Raw genomic sequence first — 21652 nt, forward strand, 5'->3', positions numbered from 1 at the left:
ACCAGCTCAGTGGGTGGCAAACAAACGGGGAGCCCTCGCTCTCTAATTCCTCATCAGCCATGTCTATAATCCGCAGAGTTCACATAAGTCCCTGTCTGGAATTTGACACGTTTTCCAGATAAATTCAGTCCCAGGCCAATCCACTTGTTGAGCAGGGTGGATTCCTGCAGTTTTTGCATTAGCAGGGTTTAAATGGAGGGATATGAGTAAAATAATTAAATAATATACATACATTTGTGTATTGTAACATGTGCGCATAAAGATAGACTGAGCAGTTCTGTCTCCACCACCACAAAGGCTTGACCAAAAACCACATTAAAAAAAAACAATTTAATTTAATTTTTCACACTTCATTAAAATGTTTAACTAGCAAAGAAGAAGACTCATCATCTCGTCATACACACTGATTCTGTATAAAGCATTTCGGAATGCTGGAGGTTTCCACAGCAACCAAACCCATCAAGGATTTGACCTCTAAGGTCCCTGGTCAGAATTACATAACCTCAGCTCATTATCTGCAGAACTTAATATTGGATAGTGAGCTGTTCTCTGTTGGAAATTTGATGGTGTTAACAGCAGAAAATAACCACTTTGTAAGTGATAGGTTCACTTCAATTTCAGTATGTTTACAAATTTACTGGCAAAAAAAAGCAAATATAAGAGCACAATTGGTAGATTTATTGCATCCGAACTTAGTACAAAGTGATTATTTACTGTACATTTCTGTTTAGAAGATCAATGGGACCTCCTTTGTTGCAGTTTTTAAATAACATCTTTCACAAGACTCTTTTTCAGGTTTTCGGCAGTTTGAGCGCTATCATTTATTCTAAAGTATTTGTCACGACATTACTCAATGTCATTTACTTAAAATGTAGAAGTTCACTTTGCAGGAAAAGGAGTAATGTTGCAAAGAAGATCTAAACATGTGTTTCCAAGTTAAACCTCACAAAACCATCAGAAGCCTTTTTTTAGACAGGGCCACTCACATTATGGGATAGTGCTAATGAATGCTTTCACAGTGAATATTTGAGTAAACCACTCATTTCCTGAGACCTGACAGCAGAGCTCAGACATCATTCAATACAATTATTCTTTCCATTGTCACAGACATTGACCTGGTCCCTGTGTGAGGCTCCTCCCCCTCTTTGTGCAAGAGACTTAGCTGGAATTACAAATATTAATTCAATCTTGAAATAACCAACCACACAAGAAAAACAGGAAGTGACAAAGAAACAGGATGTGCAGATGTTCAGGTGCCTTGCAACAACAGACTTTAGAAACTACACTTTGTCCCATAGTCCCATCTGTAACCCATGGGCTGTTGCCAAGGTAACTCACCCTGCAGCCTCTCTTCCAGTGACCTATGCTGTGTGAGCAAATTTGATTATAAGACATCTGCAAAAAGCAAATGAGGCTAAATGGTGGAGGCTGGTTGCAGGAGAGAGATACAGAGCTTAACCTGAGACCATCAGTGTGAAAATGCAACTGTAAATTTTTTCTATGCACTAAACGTAACAAATTACCATTTTTTTTAAATATATTAAAATCAATCAAATCATGAAAACGGGTCACACATCACAGGCAAAAGTAAAAAGTTCACACAGACGGCAAATATTTCCCATTTGGTTACTAAAAGGTGCTGTTTGTAATACATGGTGTGACATCAGAGGTTGAAGAAATGTTAAAGGGGAATTCCAGTAGGATTACAAATGTGGGTGTGTACCTGAATAGTATACTTACAAAAAGTTTCATATTTGGTCCAGTAGACCACCTCGGGCGGCAGCCGCAACAGGCAGCGATGGCTGCAGTAAACTCTCCGGTCTCGCGAGACTACATGAGATCACGGGAGATCTGAGAGTCGTTGCAGGAATAAGAAGCTGGAAACGTGAATGAGAGTTAGAGATACAGGAGAGAGGAGTTTGTCTTGGAGTAAGGACTTTGTGTGACACTACTGTTCTGGTAGTGTTGCCAGACTCCTACAATAACAATCCGAGACATTTATTGGCAAAGACAAGCACTTCTTATGGATATTACTCACGATTGCCCTGTAAGATTACATTACATTCCCCTATAAATTCAAATACTGACTTTACTTAGAACAATGATGCAGCCATCTAATTAAAAATAATAATAATTTGAAACTCTGTTTATGTTTCAGTTTGGTGTTTTGATCTGTTGTACCACCCACTAACACTTGGGATGTCACAGACTGCACCTTTAACATTATGCAAATTCTTGTTTTCCTTAAAAGATCACTAAATGTTTTTCTTATTATTCCATAAAACAGCCTGCATAAACAACTGCCAGCATGTATTTAAGGAATAATAATGACGTGCAAATGAAAGATGAGCAGATTGCCGTTTAAACCTCATCAGGGTATAAACACAAAAGCTTATAAAAAAGCGTATGTTACGGTAGTAAAGCAGTCCCAAAAGTCTATTTGGAAAGAACTATATTTGCAAAAGGTATAAATGGAAACACCTTTGGCAAAGCCAACAAGTAAAGCCAGTTCCGACTGTAGCTTTGTTTGCTCGCAGAGATTAATGAGAGAAGGTTAAAATCCTCCAGCACGAATTATCTCCCACTGAAAATAACCTGCGAAGAAGGCTAAATGTTAACGTTAATACTTATACTTTGATCTTTTCTACAAATCAATGAAAATAAAATTAGTACTGTGCAAAAAAAATGCAGCCAAGTCTGGTAGATTAACACATAGTTTAACACAAGTTGAGAAAGTATTGCATCTTGTGTGGATAATTTTAACAGCGGAAGTAAAGGATGTGCAACAGCACCACCCTGTGTTTATATATGGCACTGACTCATGTTAGCACACACTCACTCTGACCACGTTTGCACCCACAAAGCCATCCACAGTTCTCCGGAAGTCTCACTCACTTCTGGTTTGTGAGGATGCGTCTGTTTCTGTGTCAGTAATAAAAATTCTGATAAGTTTATTTGGTCTACAAATGAACACAGAGGAGGAAGGACACATACCCCTTGTGGCATGTCAGGACATATCGGGGCATAGCTGAGGTAAAGTGGTGCCAATGGGAGGAGGAAAAATTACAGCCACACCACAAAAACATCCAGTTTTAACCTATGACACTACACTACACAACACAATATATATATATATATATATATATATATATATATATATATATATATATACACATATACATATATATATACATATATATGTGTGTGTGTGTACTTTACATTTTCAATATATGAACATGCTAAGAGCAAATGGGGATGCATGTATGCAGAGATCAGAGGGCTACATCATCACAGCCTCTTATCTTCATGCAACTCATGCAGGGACATGTTAGTCCCTGTCAACTGGTGCCACGGTGTGGTTAAATAACTAAATAAACTGGTAAGTTCAAAAACACTGCCACCTTTTGGACAATATTATAGTTGCCTTCAGATTCCACATCTGACAAACCTGAGTAATTATTTCAACTTAGAATAAAACTTAATTTCAGCCTGCTTGCATTAAGAAAGAAGCCTACTTATTTTTCCGACAAATGTCATTTTTTTAAATTAAATATTTAAAATTTAAATTGATTTAAAAGTGATCAGCTTGTCTGTCACTTACTCACATACACGCGGTATGACCATACTAGATATGAATTTCTGTGTTAAATGTAACATTTTTAGATAGATATAGAAGATCCGGTATTTTATATTTAAGTGGAAATTTACTACACAGAGAACATCTTTCCTGGTATGTGAAGGCCACCAAAGTTCCCTGATGTGCTTGGGGAAAAAGGAGGGGTGACTGCAGGAGTCCTCCATTTGTTGTAATCTGCAGTCTAACCATTAAATGTTGGCCCTTTAACATGACATAAGCAATAGATTACTTACCATCAGCTGTGCAGCTTTGCCACTCCTCCACACATCTGTCACAAATATGACAACTGTTCTCCAGTCCTTGTAGCAGACGGTCAAGAACCCCTGGACATGAATGCTGTCATTTCTCTCAAGAACTTCACGGTGTTACTTGGTTCACCTTTAAAACAGCCAAGATGAACAACAACGGAAGACCTTTTCATTTCATCTACCCCTCATAATTACCAGGACTGCAATAAGAAATTAAAATGTTGCTGGAACTGTTACACATGTCAGGCCAAGAAAAATGCAGAAGAAATCAAGTACATGAACACAACTGTTTTAATTGTTTCTCTACTACATTATACAATGTTCAAGAGTAAAGACTGAGAACAAACTTCAGATTTCAACAAGTAGTAGAAATTTGTGCGTATTTGCAATTTTAGTGACATCAGTAATGATGATCTGATAGTGAAATAGCTGTGTGAATACGACATTAGCTACAGGGGTTAGGTAAGTAACAAGAGTGTCCTGCAGTCAAATCTCCTGGTTCATAGTGGTTGGGAGTTGTCAGATCTTCCCTGCGAATGTTCCATTTTCTATCTGCTCATCCCATCTACCAACCTGCAAAAGACCAGAGGAAAATATCAGTACAATAATTCAGTGATTTCATATCAAATATTATAACCTTAAAAATTGACATTTGAGCATGGAAGTTCACACTTGATTGACATAGTTGTGTCGCATCTGTTAAATGCGCTGCATGCAGATAACCTTAAAACAAATCCCAACTGAAAGGTTTTGGGCCCAGTCCCAATGCACACTAACTCTAACTCTTTGTCAAGTGCGTGAAGGCCATCTCTGGGCTATTTTGAGCATTTTACGGCCACTTTCCGCAAGTTGACATTTCTGCAGACTTTGCCTACAGGAATTATCCACAGTTCAAAGCAAGTGAATAACAAACCAACTGACAACCTCTGACTGCAAGAGTAACAAGAAGCATAGAAGGAGCAACCAACCCAGATTGTGACATTACAAGAAATTGAGGATAATCAGAGGAATCTAAGAATGTCATTAAGTTTACTGATCAACTGAATTACTTATCTAACAAAAAACAACACAAAAACTCTTGCACTCAGGGTTCAGGACTTGAGGGTAGCTGTGTTACAACTGATGTAGAACCTCAAACTCCAAGACACCACTTGAAGATATCCAATCAATAATTGGCCACAGAACACATCAAAGTAGGAACTAAAAAAATAAGGCAAAAGAAAAACAATCAAGGGGCTAGGTCTGCACGATAAACCGTTATAAAATCGCGATCTCGATGCACCCCTGTGCACGATTTACTTTTGAAATGACTTTGATTCTCAATTAATTTTACGGCCGACTGCATCACAAACGCTTTCTTATGTGACCGCTCCCAAGCACTGCAGGTTAACGTTAGGTTCTCACAAAGCTCAGGGTTTCACCCTCAGCCAATGACAACGCGCCTTTTAGTCACGCGTTTCCCTTGCGGAGCGAGCACGGTAGTTCGGAAAGTCTGCAGCATCATTGAACTAGACTAGTGCGACAGGACTAAAAATGGATCTCGTTCCGAAAAAAGGCTCGCATTCGGTGGTGTGGAAGTATTTCGGGTTCAAGCAAGACGACGAGGGTCAGTCTAATGTGATTTGCAAGGCATACTTTGCCATCGTTGCAGCAACGCAAGGTAATACCAAAAATCTTTACCAGCACCTCAAACGTCACCACAAAGCGCAATATGATGAAACTGTACAAGGCAAGAGATCCGAAAGTGGTACTGTCAATTTGTTTTGTTTTGTCATGGTTCATGTGTGCAATAAACCTTACACTTCGTGAGGGAAAAAAATCGTGCCAGAGAATCGTGATATCAATTCTAAGCTTAAAAAAAATTGTGATTCATATTTTTCCCCCGAATCGTGCAGGCCTACAAGGGGCCCAGCAATACAAAGGTATGAGTGCTGTCTGGACTTCAAACACCTCTACAATACAGCTCCAGCATCAGAGAGCACAATAAATGTAGCAAAGTTTAGAGAGTGGAGCACAGGTTCTAATCTCAGGAAGAGAAGTGCATTTCATGCATCCAGTGTGAACCTAGACAGTCAGAATCAGAAAAACCTTGATGGTCATCTTTGATGTGGCTCAAAACACAGCATATGGTGCAATTTCAAAATAAACCCATCAGTAAAACTACACTGCATAAAAATAAGTGAGTGTAGCATGCACTCATGTTCATAACTGCTTATTGTTTATTAAAAATGTTTATGACAGTGGGAATAAAAGAACAGAGATAAATGTATTCTTAGCCAGGGGGAATTTATAGTGGCGGCCTGATGATGCTACATCTTACCCAGCTATTGGGACAGAGGCTCTTGTAAACCCTCATGTACCACTGACAGGGGGTCAGATCCTGGCCTTTGGCTTCCAGAGCCTTGTTGCACCTGTGGTAGTCTGGAGTGAATGATAAAAATAAAAAATAAAGACGTGAATCACACAACAGCAACAACATAGATAAAAAGTTGTTAAGACCAAAAGATAGCAGTATGACAAAAATCAGGCATGGAAAAAAATTACTCTGACAGACATTTGATGAGTGAGATATTAAAGCTGAATGTAAAGTTTACTGATTTTCCAATTCTGGGTTTTTATATAAGCTACCCTCACTGTAATAGCAATGATAAAGGCTTTTGCACACTGGATACTTAAGACACTTCAAACGGGTGTTGCAACAGTCACATCGGCCACGTAACGAGTGCTGTTGATGATGAAAAATTTCACAAGGTGGTGGGTCGCTTCATTGTGTTTGTTTTACAAAAGAACAAACAAGAAAGAAAACCCCCCAAAAACAATTACAAGACATGTGGAGTGGGGTTGCAATGGAGCTTCAGTGAGATAGTGTTTGTAAATCAAGCTTCAAAATCGTTTTCAGCGGTGTTTGCTCTGAACTGCCGTCTCCACAACAGCTGCATGCGAGTCCTGCTCTGGACGCAGACAGGCCCGTGATGGGACTTATTTCTCCTAGTCTTCATAATTTATTTGTTTCTTCGCATCGTGCTTGAGAGTGTGCGTTATAATTTGCATCCAAATTATTTGCACTTTCATACCATATATTCACAACGTGCCCAGTGAGCAAAGACGTTCAGGCTGCAAGATAAAAACCTGCCATTTGTCATCATATGGGTCAACACAGGTCATTATTACACTGTGATTAGCATAAGTGTTACATTACCAATAGTGTCATGACTGAAGCATAAGCCTACAGTTGCAGTCATGCATCTTTGCTATACTATGTTTGAAGTCTGAGTGAACAAAACAATTTGATATACCAATCACAATCTTGCTGACATGTGACAATTTAATCTATGGATCACATATACATTTAAAATACAACATGTTACAGTTTGTAGGTATGTAATATAATAAGTACAATACGTGAACAACTGTGCATTTACACTCTTACTGCACTTACCAATGTAATTCTGATAACAGTTGCGGGTCTGGTTGGTGTTTGGGAATCGTGCGTCAAAGGGAGCAGTCTTGTAGTTGTCCAGCTTCTCTTGAATAGTTTCAGACATTTTTGATTCGGGGTCAAGCACAAGTCTTCACGAGTCTGGAACAAGGGCACACATTTAATTAATAATAGAGCTGCAAAAGTACACGACAATCGTGTAAAGAAACCAGCCTATCAAGGCCCGGCATTAGCTGGCTAAGCTAATAACATCGAAGATATTTAAGTTTGACCTTAGCTTCGAAAGTAATGCTTCTCAGCTGTAATTCTTTAGCCAACATAACTGTAAACAAGTGCCGACACAAACACATTAAAACGCGTTAGAGACACATTATTAGCTATAAACACAGGTTAGCTGCTGCTGCTGCTGCTGCTGCTTGCTAATAACGTTGACAGTTGGTTGTTGGCCAACACGTTTTGAAAAGACATAACGTTCCCATAGGTTTTAGTCGATTTAAGCAGCAGAAATGCTGGGAGACCTGGAAAAGTGTCATAAACACGAACATTTGCAGCAAATATCTAAGTAACGGAGAGCTAACCTTGGGAGGATTGTAGCCGTGTCCTCTTCGGAAATGTCCTTACTCGGTGCGCGAAGGATGCTGGGATGCCGTATCTTTCTTTGCTTTGCTTCTGTGTGGTTCTGTGCAGTGCAGACACGCAGTGAGGGTCTTACTGCCCCCTACAGGCGAAACTTCAACTTACACATGTCAATAATTCTCATTTTGACCCAGGAAATGTTCAGGCTAATATTGTGATTATATAGTTACAGTGATTGGAATCAGTGTTATTTATTTTTTATCTATAAACATATATTATATTGTAACACACTTAACATATTTTCTCTGCGTGTATATGTTTTTCTTGTGTGTTTTTATTCTTATAAGTGTGTATTTTTGAATTGCCATACAATACATGTGATTTGATTTACTATTTTGTATTCTACTGTGAGCAGTACAGCAGTACATTATATCCTACATTGCAATATGTCATATGATTAACTGAGCTCTGGCTTGCCTCAGGTATTTCATTCCTAGTGTAGTCAAGTTCTCAAAGTCAAAGTGCAAGCTTCAGTGATCATCTGTTCTCTCTTTCCGTGTGAATACAAAACTCTCTGAAATAATGGCGAAGCCTTTGAAGTGGATTTTTGATATATTCACTCTGGTACTTTAGAGGATCAAGCCACCAAAGTGGGACACAGGGACTCTCTCCCTTCTCCTTCCATCATGATTTTCCTGTTGAAGACCAGGTCAAAGATCACAGGTGTCTGTGTCTCTCCCTCTAGTTTCCTGTTGTGCATTTCCTTTATCCTCTTTCCAGCAAAATATCACATTAGGTCACTATTTGTGCATTAAGTCACACATTGAGATTTTAAAACCGCGACAAAGTGCATGATTTAAATGACCATGTTACTCGTGCATAGACTGAAATAATTATACATGATTATGCAAAGAGTGACACCACATTTGAATTTATCCAACCAAACCATAACAAGATATATGGATTGCTTTGTGGTGTCCAGTAAAGTGAATAACTTTTCCCGTGTATGTCTAAATTCACCTTTCTCTTGCTTTCTACCAATCTACCCCTCTCTATTTCTCTCTCTCTCTCTCTTACTCTCTCAGTCAGGATATAGGTGTTGTCCAGTGCAAAGGAAGGAAATTCTGTCACTTAGAACAATGGGCCTGTTTCTCTATCTATAGACCCAGAGCTGCTGAGAACCAGGGAGAGAAGGGCAGCATAACTTGTCCACTTTAAACGAGGACAACAAGAAGAAAAGGGCACTTTGTTTAAGAAAAATGGACAACTAGAAACAGAGATGTGCATGTAGATGTGTGACAAGTTCAGGTCCTCAGAAAATGGAATTTCGAGGAGAAGGAAACATATAAGGGTGTTGGATTACTTTGAGCTGCGTAATAGGATTAAAGTGGTGAAGGACAATCATAACGCACGATAGAAGGATCAGAAGGATCTGTGGGTAAGTTTTTTGGTTTTTGGTAATCTGACACCTAAAAGCACTTTTGTTTCTTTTTTTGTACGGTTGTGATTTAATGTTTTTTTTCACCACAACATCAAGGACAGGGTTCTTCTCTTGTCTTGAATGACAACAGTAAGGTTTAAGGTGTGGACATACGTGCCAGCATATGACGTGATTTTTATAAATCTTTTTCGATTAGGTTGAAAAAGGGGGTAGTTTACCAAAGGACTATAATAACTACCTTTTGATCTCTAAATTCCACATCTTAAAGGAAAAAAAGCAAGTGTGATGCTCAAAGTTTGGTGATACTTTCCATAGAAGTCAGACTGAGAAAGGGACAGGCAGTGACCTTTGGAGTGGGTTTTTCCCTGTCACTGCGACAGCTGGACTTGAGTCCAACTAAACATGCTTCCTGTTTGAGAATGGGGAATACACACCAGGGTTTTCAGGGGCCGGTGGGAGGTGGGGAGATTCTTTTTTTCTTTTTCTTGTTTGCTTTCACCATGTTGACAACCTGTTGCAGGTATCCTGTTATTATTTTTTGATGGTGACATCATCCTATTGTTATATTGTTCATTCCTGGCGTTGCTGCAACACATTCGTCACTAAAGTGTGTGTGTGTGTGTGTGGGGGGGGGGATTGAAGGCAAAATGTCATTCACAGTGTGTTGACATACAGCAAATAATTGAATTGAAAAGCCACATTTCTCCTTATGTCTTTGTGTGACAGATGGAGGGGTCTGGCAGTCCTCGTTTCAGAAAGCTCCATTTCCCTGTGGGTCTGTGGATCAACTCGCCCAGGAAACACTTTGCCAAGCTTGGTGGTCGCTGGCCGAGTGCTCTTTCTGTCAAGTCAGTGTGAAGTTGTCAAATATTCATTCCTCGTTTGCTTCCATATCATGCATATTCAGTCCCAGGTTAAGCACCTCTCATGCTAGCTATTGTTTGGTTGCCTGATAAGTATTGTTGAATGAACAGTTTATGTTCTGATGTCATCTTATCTCATTTCCACTGTCATTTGTATCCTTTCAACCTCGTAATCTTTCGGTGTTTTATTTTAGTCCTTGTTGTTTGTCAACCATAATTCACAGCTGACTGCTCGCTTCCTTTCTCCTTCCTCTCTCCTCCATCTGTCTTCCCCTCCTCTGTTGTTACCAGGTCGACCACCAGCTCTGACGCAGCTTCTCTCCACGAGGCCCCCTCTGCTCCTTCCTCTTCCCTTTCTAACTCCACCCACTCGCTGGCTTCCCCTACCCCATCCCCGTCTCCCTCCCCGGCCTTCCTCAGGCCCCGGCCTGCTGCTCCCCAGTCCCGCACAAAGCGCCTTTCCCATCTCTTTCTGCGGGGGCGCTCCAACAGTGATCGAGACAGGGCAGTGGGTGAGAGGGAGAGAGAAGTTTGGGCACATTCAGCTGCTCCCTCCTCCCACCATTACTTGCCCCCTGCCTCCTCTTCAGCCCCAGGCCTGATCAAGATCTATGGGGATGCCTTGTCTAGTGGAGCCAACTATCGCTCTCTGCTGGCCAACATCCACTCCACAGCCAGGCAGCTCATCGTCCAGGTCATCACTCGCTACACAGAGAGAGAGAGGGAGGAAACGGATGACGCAGGTATGACAGGGGAAAACCTCTTTTTCATCTGGACCTCTGATGTAATCCATTACTTGGAATTGTTTGCTGATATTTTTTTTGGGCAATTGAAAATGACTTAATGTAATCATAAACAGCAGTGTTACAGAAAAATAATTACCCCTTCCCTCTTCCTCACTTCCTCCATTACCTTCTAGTTGTCCAAAAACACAGCCCTGAGGACTTCCTATTGTGTGATGTCATTGGAAAGCCCATCCAGCAGCCAGATGGAGCTTTCAAATGGGAGACAGAGTGCCGGAGAAGTGTTGCCCCATGGGAATGTCCCTTGCTGTTAGTGGACATGTGGCGGCCTAAGGATGGATTTGAGCGGCGCTTTGAAATCCAAAGGAGAGACGACTATGAGAGAGAAGAAAGAGAGAGAGAGAGGGAGGGAGAGAATTACCAAGGTATGTGCAAAACTCAGCACACAGGTATGTGACTGTGGGTCAAAGTGACTGATTGTCTGCCTGGGCAACAGGTGTGCGCTGGCGGCGGAGCAGGATGTCGTCAGGGAGCGGACCAGAGGAGAGCGAGCGCGGTCACCGCGGAAGGAACACAGAGCTCAGGAGGAGCATCAGTGACATGAACCTGAGTCTGCGGCGTCGCCAGGGCAACCATGTCAGCAATGAGGCACGTGGCTCTGGCAGCCAGGCCAATAACAATGGTGGAGTACAGGACAGGAAGAACATTGTGAGCATGATCAGCCCACAGCCAGGAGAGGTAAAGATGAAGACGTGGTGAGGAAGAACTGAATGAATGGTGCTTTTCTTTCCTCTAATCATCATGTCTCAACCTGCTATTTCAGAACAGAGCGTCAAAGGTTCAAGCAAAGGTCGGCTGGACGAACCAGCCAGGAGAGGATGAGAGAGATTACTCCACCTGCGACCTGGAAGTGATGTCACAAAGTCTGATTCTCCCGCCAACAGACCGGCCATACTTCCTGTTGCTGCAGGGTTATGACCAGACCAAGGTATGACATGCTGACAGATTATATCTCACACACACACAAATGCACCAAAACAACGCCCACACACACGTACGCTATGTAAACACATGAACACAGTGACACACACGTATACATGGATGTGCATATATGTACCACATTATGCAATCTGACAGGCAAGTTGTAGAGCAATAATTCCCAAAGAGCGGGCCGCAGCCCCCTTGTGGATAATGAAGGTACTGGAGATTGGATTGGTCGAGAAAGGCCTTTGTTTCAGTAGGAATAGCTCAATACTGCTTTTTCATGTCCAATACTGATACTAATATTGCTTTTTTTCCCCTCTATCTCCAAAATATGTCCACATAGCTCACATGATCACTGCAGCTTGGCAAACATCCCTCACATCCTGGTCACATGACATTAGTGGTGCACATCTCTTTACAGCCCAAGCTTGGTGTTTGGGGATAGTATCAGATTTTCTGCCTTTCTTTTCACAACATCCAGGGATTTTGAGCAATAGTGGACCGATATCATATGACATGTAATGTAATGTAATGTAATATCAATACTCCCTAATTTTCAGTTTTGTTATTACTGTCACCAGATGTGTTGACCCCTCACAGTGACCCTGGAACATATTTCTTGTAATTAGTGGGGGGTCATGTGATTAAAGGTTTGTCCACCAATGATTTCATATTCTAAATTGGGTGGCTTCATCTGTTAGTTTGGGAATGGCTGTTTGTGGGGGATCTGTGAAGAGGTCCATGCACGCACACACTGTATACATGACATCATACCTGCATGTCTGTAATCGCCACATACCATCGGGGTTTCCATCGCTCGCCGAGCCTCTCCCATTCAGCATCCAGCACAAAAACAGCGTCAGAGCAGCACAATGCCTCAACCTTTTCTCCATCCAAGGCACAAACCCCTCTGTGTGCAGCACTCCATCCCGCACAATGACCTCACACAGGTTTCCATTGTAGCAAACTGTGACACACTTCATACCTTATCAGCTTCTGTTGAACCTAACATCTGTTAGAAGATTGATATAAACCATAACATGGTAAAGATAACAGACCTCCCGGACTTTCTGCTACTCTCCACTGTGTGTTTTGTTTAGGACTTTGTTTTGTACATCATGGCGGGACATACACATGTGTTTGGACGAAAGTCCACAATGAGAGAGAGGGAGAAGGACAGAGAGAGGGAGAGGAAAGGGAAGAGGCCGCTGAAGGTGGACACGTTCCTCTCTGCTCCTGATCTTTTGGCTCGACATTTACTGGTGAGGAGAGATGCAGCTGTTCCTGAGACGCCCACTGGACAAGGTAACGGCACTGTCTCAGAGGTCCATGGTACATCCAGTAGGATGTCCAACAAATGTCAAAATGGTTTCCATGTACTGTGTACAACCAAAACTGAGGATAATTCCTGTAGTGTTTGATGTATTTTATAAACGTTATAAACTTATATCATTTTATCTCAGCTCTAATGCGGCCCTTCAGGGGAGGTGCAGTGACACACAATGGCGTGGCCCTTTATCGAGAGACTGTCTTAAAGCCTGGGGATGTGATTGGTCTTGGGAACCATTTCCTTTTCCTGTACCGTGACCCCCGCGTCACCCCAGCTCCACCACTGGCTCTGACTCTGCCATGGCAGGCTGATGCCTCCACCACCTGCTGCCCCTCAGGACTGGTGGACAGACAGGAAGCTCTGAGGCAATACCTTGGATCAACTGAGGCAGTTTTAAAATTCCATCCCCGCCATGCGGACGCCTTGTTACAGGTATGACGAGCAGAAAACTATATCAACTTGTGTAGTATTTAGTGTAATGACCATTAAATGTGCCTCTCTTCTCACATAGGAGATCATCTCCAAAAACTCATCTCCAGACTCTGGTGGTGGGCCTTTGGCTCCTGCGTATCTCCTGTCAATCATGATAGATCACGCCTCCAAACACCTGGACCCTGCTCTCACACCACAGATATTACTCAAGTCGGCGAATCTAATTAAAGAAATTGTCTGGGTAAGTTAGACATATACATTAAAAATTGATATGTGGGGTTCCTTCGTGGACAACCAAGCATGACAAATCCAGCCATGAGCCTTTGTTGTATGTCATTTCCACTCTCTATCTCTCATTTCCTGTCATTTCTTTAAACATTACCAAGCGACAACAGCCTTGTAGATTTCTGAGAGTGTAATTTACAATTTAGACACACCAGTGCTTTGAGTAAAGTAATGATTCCATCATGTTTTAATAAAGATGTCGCTTTAAAGGCTCTCCCTAGAGCCAGTGTTAGATTTGTCCATTCTGGGCAACTGCACAAATATGGCATTACAACATGGTGGGGTGTGGAGTAGGATTCCAATGTAATTTAAATGGCCTCGTCTAAGATAATGAAAATACAACTGTTCTTAATGTTGAGGTCATAATAAATTAATGAAAACACCAATATAAATACTCTATTTAGTACTTATGATAGACCCCACATAAAATCCACACACTAGACCTTTACAGGCACAATCTTATCATGCTAACATTTGCTAAAAACAAGATAAAACAGTGCGTTCTGTAAGTATGAGGTCATGAACCAAAGATAGGGCAGATTCTGACTTGATAGTGATGCCACATTAAATGATATTGGATTACAACTGTAGTTGCTGTGTGAAACATTTGCTACTTGGTAAACCTGAGGGTGATACACTGTAAATATCTATTTCACTGAATGTAAAAGCTAAAAATGTAATCAGCTGATGGTACTAAAGGAAAAGTCAGGTGATCACCACATCTTCACGATTCATCCTGTGGGAACAATGAATGTCACCCTGTGCCAAATTTAAGTACATATCTCAAAAATAGATTTTGAGATATGTCAGTCTGGACCACAGTCTTGGACCAACAGACAGATGTCAGACATCCAAAATGTGATGCTATGGCTAGAAAACAAAAGCTCAGAATATAAATATTTCGCATACTGTATGTTATGATATGATAAAATATCCCAGAGGTGCAAGACTAGACAAGAACAAGTGAAGCGTGAGTCGTGTTGGGATAGTATTGCACAGTCATGACCACACTTAAACAAGCTTGGCAGGAAAACATCAGGTAGACAGATTGAGATTGCCACATTCAGTCAGACAGAGAAACCAGCAGACAGACATATGCCCTTCATTGTGGCCTGCTAGGTTGTGGACATGAGTGAGGATGAGCTGATGTCACTTCCCTCCTGCTGGAAAATGTGCTGTAATTGTCCTGGCTGCAGGGTGAGACACTGCTCCCTCTCCTCCACCCCCACACTGAGCTGAAATGTCTCTCCTCTCTTCTGTCTCCAACTCTCTTTACAGGATAACATTAAGGAATTTGGGGATAAGCATCCCACGCAAAAGTAAGAGCATTTTTGTTCTACGTCATGTTTCCTCTGTTTAGAGATCTCCTGCTGAGTGATTCATGATACATTTGTACTTCTGCTGTTATGTCTTTGGTGGATTTTTGTGGTATGATGAAAGTACTATATCAAAGAAATGTTGAAAAATGGCTCAAACTCTGTTGGGTAATAATGACTTAATCTATTTTTACTTGTAGAATAGTGTGTGTTCTCTTTTACAGCCCTGACAAAACAATGACAGGGGAATGTACACAATCCTTTTACAGCTAATAAAACGTTGACACTGTAATAATGTTATGTCAAGTTCGACAGAGCAAGAGGCTGAGGTAAGCACACCCAATGTTCAGAAACTGTCGTCCGACCTTCGGCCCCTGATGTTCTGGATGTCAAATGCGACAGAGCTTCTTAACTTCTTCCAGGTCAGAGTCGAAACCATGGAGAAAGAGTGGGAGTTTGAAGGTGAGAGTGCTCTAAAAGCAACGGAAACCTCCATGGGGAAATAATTAATCTTGTGACACAAGATCTTTCATTTGTATGATTATTGTGATGTTTGTTTTTAAAAGCCCCCGGGGACCCAGTTTTGACAGCTGACATGGACACCTGCTCAGAGGCTCTGGCACAGCTGGATGATGTCATTATGCACACCTTCCAGCAGTGTGTGTATCACCTCACCAAGGTACCAACAAAACAAGACCAAAACACAAATACACACTCACATTTTTTTAACAGTGCATTACATTCTAATTTCCACGATATATTGTTTTTACAATTAGCATCCAAATATCATCACACTGGAATGATACTGTGACGGTGACTAAACATTGGAAAACCACTAACCATTAAATTTCACAGAGAGACAGCCAAATGTCTTTCTTAAGACTAAATACTTATTTTTGTTGTTTACCAAGCTCTTTCTGGAGCTGTCTAACCACCACCCACAATTTATTTAAATTTTTTCCAGCTGTGAGCATCTCCTTCCTATCCTTTTTTTGTGGGAGAATAATGTGCTTCGACAGCACACTCAAAAACCAACTGTTTTCAGAATGCACACTGTCTCATCTTGGTATGCAGCCGTACTTCACTGAGTCACTTTTTCAGAGTAAACATACTGCACACTGAAAACCTGATGGATAGACTGCTATGGTGACTTATATTAATTGCAGGTATATTGTAGATGTTCACCATAATTAGTCACCTTGGCCTACTAACACACACAAATTTTGAAAATTGAGGCCAATGAGAAAGGATTAGATTTGTATAAAAAAACAATGGTGAAAATCAATCATTTGTATGCAACACTTATTTGGCAATGAACATGACAGCAGTTAAGTGTTGACCTCCCAGAAGAAGTCACTCATGAATGCCTGAACAAAATTCCACAGCTGTTTGTTCAATATTTGTTGAAATGTTTCTGCTGGGACCAAAATAGTTCATCAAATTCACATTGAGCAACACTGCTGTGATTAGACTTCTGTCCTTCCTTCCATCCAATCCCAACTTAAAGTACTAGGCTTTCTCAAGTGTGGTTGTACTGACAAAGTTTCAGTAAATCATGCTCCGGGAATCAGCTTGGGACACAGATTGTTTGAAATACAATACAGTGGTTTTCAAACTTCAGTTTCCAGTCAGAAAAGGCAGTCTAACGGTAAAGAAAAGCAGCAAATGCATTCTTAAGATGAACTTGAGCTGGTAATGTGACAACACAAGCACACTTCAGAAATCCAATCTCTCCCTTCAATCTGTGTTTTTGTAATTTAATATGTAAATATAATAAATAAGTAACTCATGTTTCCGTCCCGTCTGCCCGCAAAGACCCTGTACTCACTACTTCCAGCTCTCCTGGACACCAATCCATTCTCCACTGAGGAGAAAGAGAAGGAGAAAGATGGAGCTGGGGGTACAGACGGAGAAGAAAAAAGAGGAGAGGAAGGAGAGGTGGACGATGTGTCTGCCCTACCGCCGACAGTTGCTGGGCTGGTGGATGTGTATCGCTGCTCCCTCATGCTTTCACGGGAAGCGTGTCTATCCCAGCCTCTCACCTCCCAAACCTTTGGCTACCTCTTCTTTTTCACCAACACCTCCCTGCTCAATACTTTGTTGGAGAGAGGTGAGAGGGAAAGTGATAGTGTACCAGTAACACTGAGCTGTCGACATATTGTTGTAACAATATAATAATCTGTCAAATCTTTAATACCAAACAAATGAATGAAGGTATAGTGTAAAAAAACCTTTATTGATTATTTACGTCTTAATGTCTCAATGGATTTAGTCTCTGTTTTTTAGACTTGAGATTGTAACTCAATTGCACTGGGGTCTCCTCATACTGTATATGCCATACTTTATTGTCTATTCTCCTCTAAATGTGAACATAATTTACAAAATTGATGTCATATTCATTGATGAAGAGCTGAAACTATAGTGACATTATGAATAAGTGAGAAGTATAAGCTCATTTTCCCACAGACTTCAATACAAAACCTCCTTTTGTAACCAGTGGAGTCGCCCCCTGGTGGCTAACTGCTACGTATATCCCATACATCCTGGGCTTCATTTTTTAAACTGGAGGCCTATGTCCAGTCTTGTATGTAGTCTTTGTTCTCAGATCTTAATGTGGACTGAGGCTGAAGCTGCATGACCCTCTTAGATAACAGAAAACTCTAATGCTAACCCATAAACATACATTTTAAGATATTATTTCTTTCTTTTTGTTCCCTTCCACGCTGAATGAACTCCTTTTTTTAAGATGGATTGTTCTCCTGGTCCAGAGCTGTCCAGATTAGAACAAACTTGGACCTGGTTCTGGATTGGCTACAAGGGGCGGGATTAGGAGACATTGCCTCTGAGTTTATGAAGAAACTGTCCATCACAGTCAACTTCCTGTGCATTCCCAAGACTCGACTGATCCAGGTGACACAGCAGCATGAGCGTGCATGAGCCTCATTCATCCCTCTGCTTAAAGAACATTAGCTAACGTGCTCCATTAACCTCTTGCCTTCCAGTCATCCTGGACAAGTCTACAAGATGACCATGCCTTGTTAAGCCCCTCCCAGCTGCACCATCTGCTCACCCATTACAAGCTGGGACCAACCAGAGCTCCACCTGGATCCTGGGACCCCCCATCAGGCACAGAGCTAAGCGGAGGTAAAACGACATGACTACTAACAGATTTATTTAAAGCTGCAGTTCGTAACCTCTGGGAATTTTTGTTGTTGATGTAATTACTCTGCCTCTGTTTGGTCGTTGTACACAGAAATCACGTAACATTGTTTGTATGTTGTGTCCTCCATCTGAAAACAGTCACTGTTAAGAAATCCTATCAGACCTGACTTAGGGAGTGCTTGTTTGTATACAGCAGCAGCACAGGGACAGGTGGTTTTGAGCAGTAGAATTCACTATTTGTGGGCACTTCTTTGTGTTTTCAGTCACACTCCAACCAGTTTGCTGCTATCTCACTTTACTAGCTCCATGTTGCTGTTGCCTCCATCTGTCTTGACATAAATCAAATCACTATCTGTATGCAGCATTAGAATACAGCAGGGCGACACCAGATCTAAACACAGAGAGAGTCATATGGAGCCGATAGACTTAATCAGCATTCTGTGAACTACTTTGACACTGGACATTTGTTTATATATTAAAAGTTACGCATTGTAGCTTTAATATGATAGAAGACATAACAGAATGATGAAAATACCCTGCTGAATCAATTGTTAGTAACTCATCCCTTATGTCATCATCTTATCAAGACATCTTTGAGAGCTTCCTGGACCATCCTCCTCTAATCCTGCCAAATGAGACTCCACGCCTTGACCTCTCTCAGCCAATCCCAAGCCCCGAGCTCCAAAAGGAAGTGACCCGTCTCCGCACCTTCTTGTGGGGACTCGACCAGGATGAGCTCCCTGCCAATCAGAGGACTCGGCTTTGAGGCAGCCTGTATTTGTCTCGTTATGGGTGTCTCATAGAAGTCAAAATAATATCACCAGATAAGACAAACTGCATAAAATCCAAACTGGACATGTGTTCTTCATTGTGTTGTCTCGGTTTTCCTTTGCTTTTTGGGTGACATTTCAATATCAGTACATATATTCACCTGGGTATTTTCAATTAAAACAAATGTATTGGCTTTGGTCTTTATAGAATTAATTTTAAAAGCAGGGAATAAAACTCTATATCTGTTGGGCAATGTGTTAAGATTTCTGTGACTCTTTAACTTTGCTTCCATGTATGTTTTAAAAGTACTTGTTTTTAATTAAACCCTGACTTCTAAGTCTAGCTTCTATATAGTCTTTGACAAGTTTGTTGCCTACAGCAGGGCCTCTAAGGCTTGGCAATCAGCTCAGCATCAACACCAAAGGAACAGTCCACAAGGTGGCGTTGCAGGACTCATTCCTCTCTGACATTAAATGATGAGTGTGCAGGTAGTATTGCTTGAGTAAGGAGCCGATCACACAACTTACATTGTCATGTATTCCAAAGACACATTCTCATTTCCTGTAATAATGCAGGGTCATGACTCAAGCAGACAAACGGGACCATGACGACCACACACAAAGGTTACCTTTACCTAGGTAGGCTGTCGTAAAAGGTCAAAGCTGGTGACTTAAGAGCAGGGAGACTTAAATTTCCCTTTGGTCGGTGTGACACATTAAAGTGGTTTGTCGGGTGGGGTATCCCGTTTCACGAATGCGGTTTAATGCCCTGACTCTTTCAAAACAAATACAGCTCATTAAGAATAAATGTTCAACTGGTTGTCATGAACTGACAGCAGACCAGTGATATCATTACTAGAAGTGAGTCACAGCTTAACTTGAACTGTCACAGCTTTGTTTTATCCACTCAATTTCGCCGTCTAGTCGGGCAGACATCTTTGGAAAACAATTCACCGCTTTCTTTGTTTTGAGAGTGAGGCACTGCCGCGTCTCAGCAAACACACGCAAGTTATCATGCTCCTCCTCTGGCGCCCGGCCAAATGGCTTCCTTTCTTCCGGTCAGCTTCTCAGATGAATATCCTTTACGGTAAAAAGCTAAAAGAAAAACAAATCTATCCCGTGAGAGACCCCGAGTTACATCATCACTGTTGCCTTCAGTTCTGTCCCCCGAATTTCTTACTGTGCTGACATCAAAAACATGCCATTGAAAAAGACCAGTTATAGATTGTGAATCATGAGAAGAGGCTCCCTGTGGTTACATTTATCAATTAAGTGATTGTAATCACTCTCATTTGAAATTCAATGCGGTGTATGAGTGAGAGTGAGACTGTGTTTGTGTGCTAATTTCAACTTTCCCGTAATGCCACACAGATGTAGCGCGTAGCTGTATAATTAAACACAGATGGGCCTCAGTCTGGTTATAGGTCCACGCTGATCATTACAGTAGTCTGTGATACAATACGGTGACCAACGTCTGAGCGCTATTAAGTAACATGTAAGCTTTAGTAAGCATGAGTGACACACACATGGTTTTCTGTGATCTCGATCACTGACACAGACACAATTCCACTCACACACACACACACACACACACTTTCACCCAGTGTTGTGTCGTCACACACACTCACACACACACGCACACACGCACGCTAACCCTTCTCTCTGTCACGAGTACTAAACAGGCTTCTGTACCCAGGTGCAGAGTCCCACACCTGTTGTAGCGGCTCTCTCTGTAATTAGCTCAACACAATTATCACTGGTGAACGGGATGGGGGGAGGTGAGGGGTGGCGGTGGGTGAGGACAATGGGGCAGTTATTCTCTCCCTATCATCTCCGTCTCTCTCCCTGCTGTCGAGTAATGAAAGATTCTTCCCTTCTTCAAAGGGACGGAGTTTCCTACAAAACAGCTGAGTCAGAGGAGAAAAGAAAAAGGGGGATGAAAAGAAACGGAGAACAGTAGGGAGGCAAGCGCGGTAATGTAATGCTGCTGGTGTGAGGCCCAGTGGACCACAGTGATTGTGTTCATTGTTGCTACACACAGGAGTCATTTTCTGGAACCAGAAAAAGGGCCCAAGCTCTCACACTTAACACTAACAGCTACAACCTGGCATGGCCCCAGTATCTATTTGTGATCTGGTAACACTTTACCTGAGCCCTGCGTCATTGTAAAGCCTGCAGTATAAGGAGGTTTTTCAAGACATACGTAAGGGAATAGGAGAGAATACAATGACTGTAGGGCCACTGATGGAGGCTGTGAGACATGTTTTATCGGGAAATCCAAAGGGAAAGTGTGAGTGTTTAAGACCAAAGTAGTCATCCTAGCGATATTGCAGGACCTGGCTTGTCATACCAGTGGGGACCAATAGCAGTTTTATGACTGTGCCTCAAAAGACACAATAGCTCATTTTGGTTTCTCAGACTGAAAA

The 21652-nt window shown here is 41.6% G+C and overlaps 2 protein-coding genes across 4 annotated transcripts; one reads left to right on the top strand and one right to left on the bottom strand.

Annotated features, from left to right (window-relative positions):
• Positions 1–4158: 4158 nt before the first annotated feature.
• On the bottom strand, positions 4159–8011 carry LOC131471754 (cytochrome c oxidase subunit 6B1). The gene is made up of 4 exons (XM_058648480.1): positions 7903–8011; positions 7325–7465; positions 6206–6306; positions 4159–4458 (listed from the first exon to the last, which is right to left on the bottom strand). Exons 2-4 carry the CDS (start codon positions 7428–7430, stop codon positions 4405–4407), a joined length of 261 nt encoding a protein of 86 aa, XP_058504463.1. The 5' UTR covers positions 7431–7465; positions 7903–8011; the 3' UTR covers positions 4159–4404.
• A 1069-nt stretch (positions 8012–9080) lies between these two features.
• Positions 9081–19480, top strand: rasip1 (Ras interacting protein 1). 3 transcript variants are annotated; one of them, XM_058648462.1, is made up of 16 exons: positions 9081–9338; positions 10068–10189; positions 10496–10947; positions 11124–11372; positions 11444–11685; positions 11771–11935; positions 13032–13236; positions 13395–13693; positions 13773–13934; positions 15257–15297; positions 15602–15756; positions 15861–15973; positions 17110–17404; positions 18041–18204; positions 18297–18438; positions 19044–19480. In XM_058648462.1, exons 2-16 carry the CDS (start codon positions 10068–10070, stop codon positions 19220–19222), a joined length of 2985 nt encoding a protein of 994 aa, XP_058504445.1. In that variant the 5' UTR covers positions 9081–9338; the 3' UTR covers positions 19223–19480. The 3 variants fall into 3 exon arrangements, with proteins under 3 accessions (XP_058504445.1, XP_058504447.1, XP_058504446.1); XM_058648464.1 differs by lacking the exon at positions 9081–9338 and adding an exon at positions 9753–9800; XM_058648463.1 differs by lacking the exon at positions 9081–9338 and adding an exon at positions 9786–9861.
• The last annotated feature ends 2172 nt before the right edge of the window (positions 19481–21652 follow it).

The sequence above is a fragment of the Solea solea genome, chromosome 13, assembly GCF_958295425.1.
Source record: "Solea solea chromosome 13, fSolSol10.1, whole genome shotgun sequence".
NCBI lineage: Eukaryota > Metazoa > Chordata > Actinopteri > Pleuronectiformes > Soleidae > Solea > Solea solea.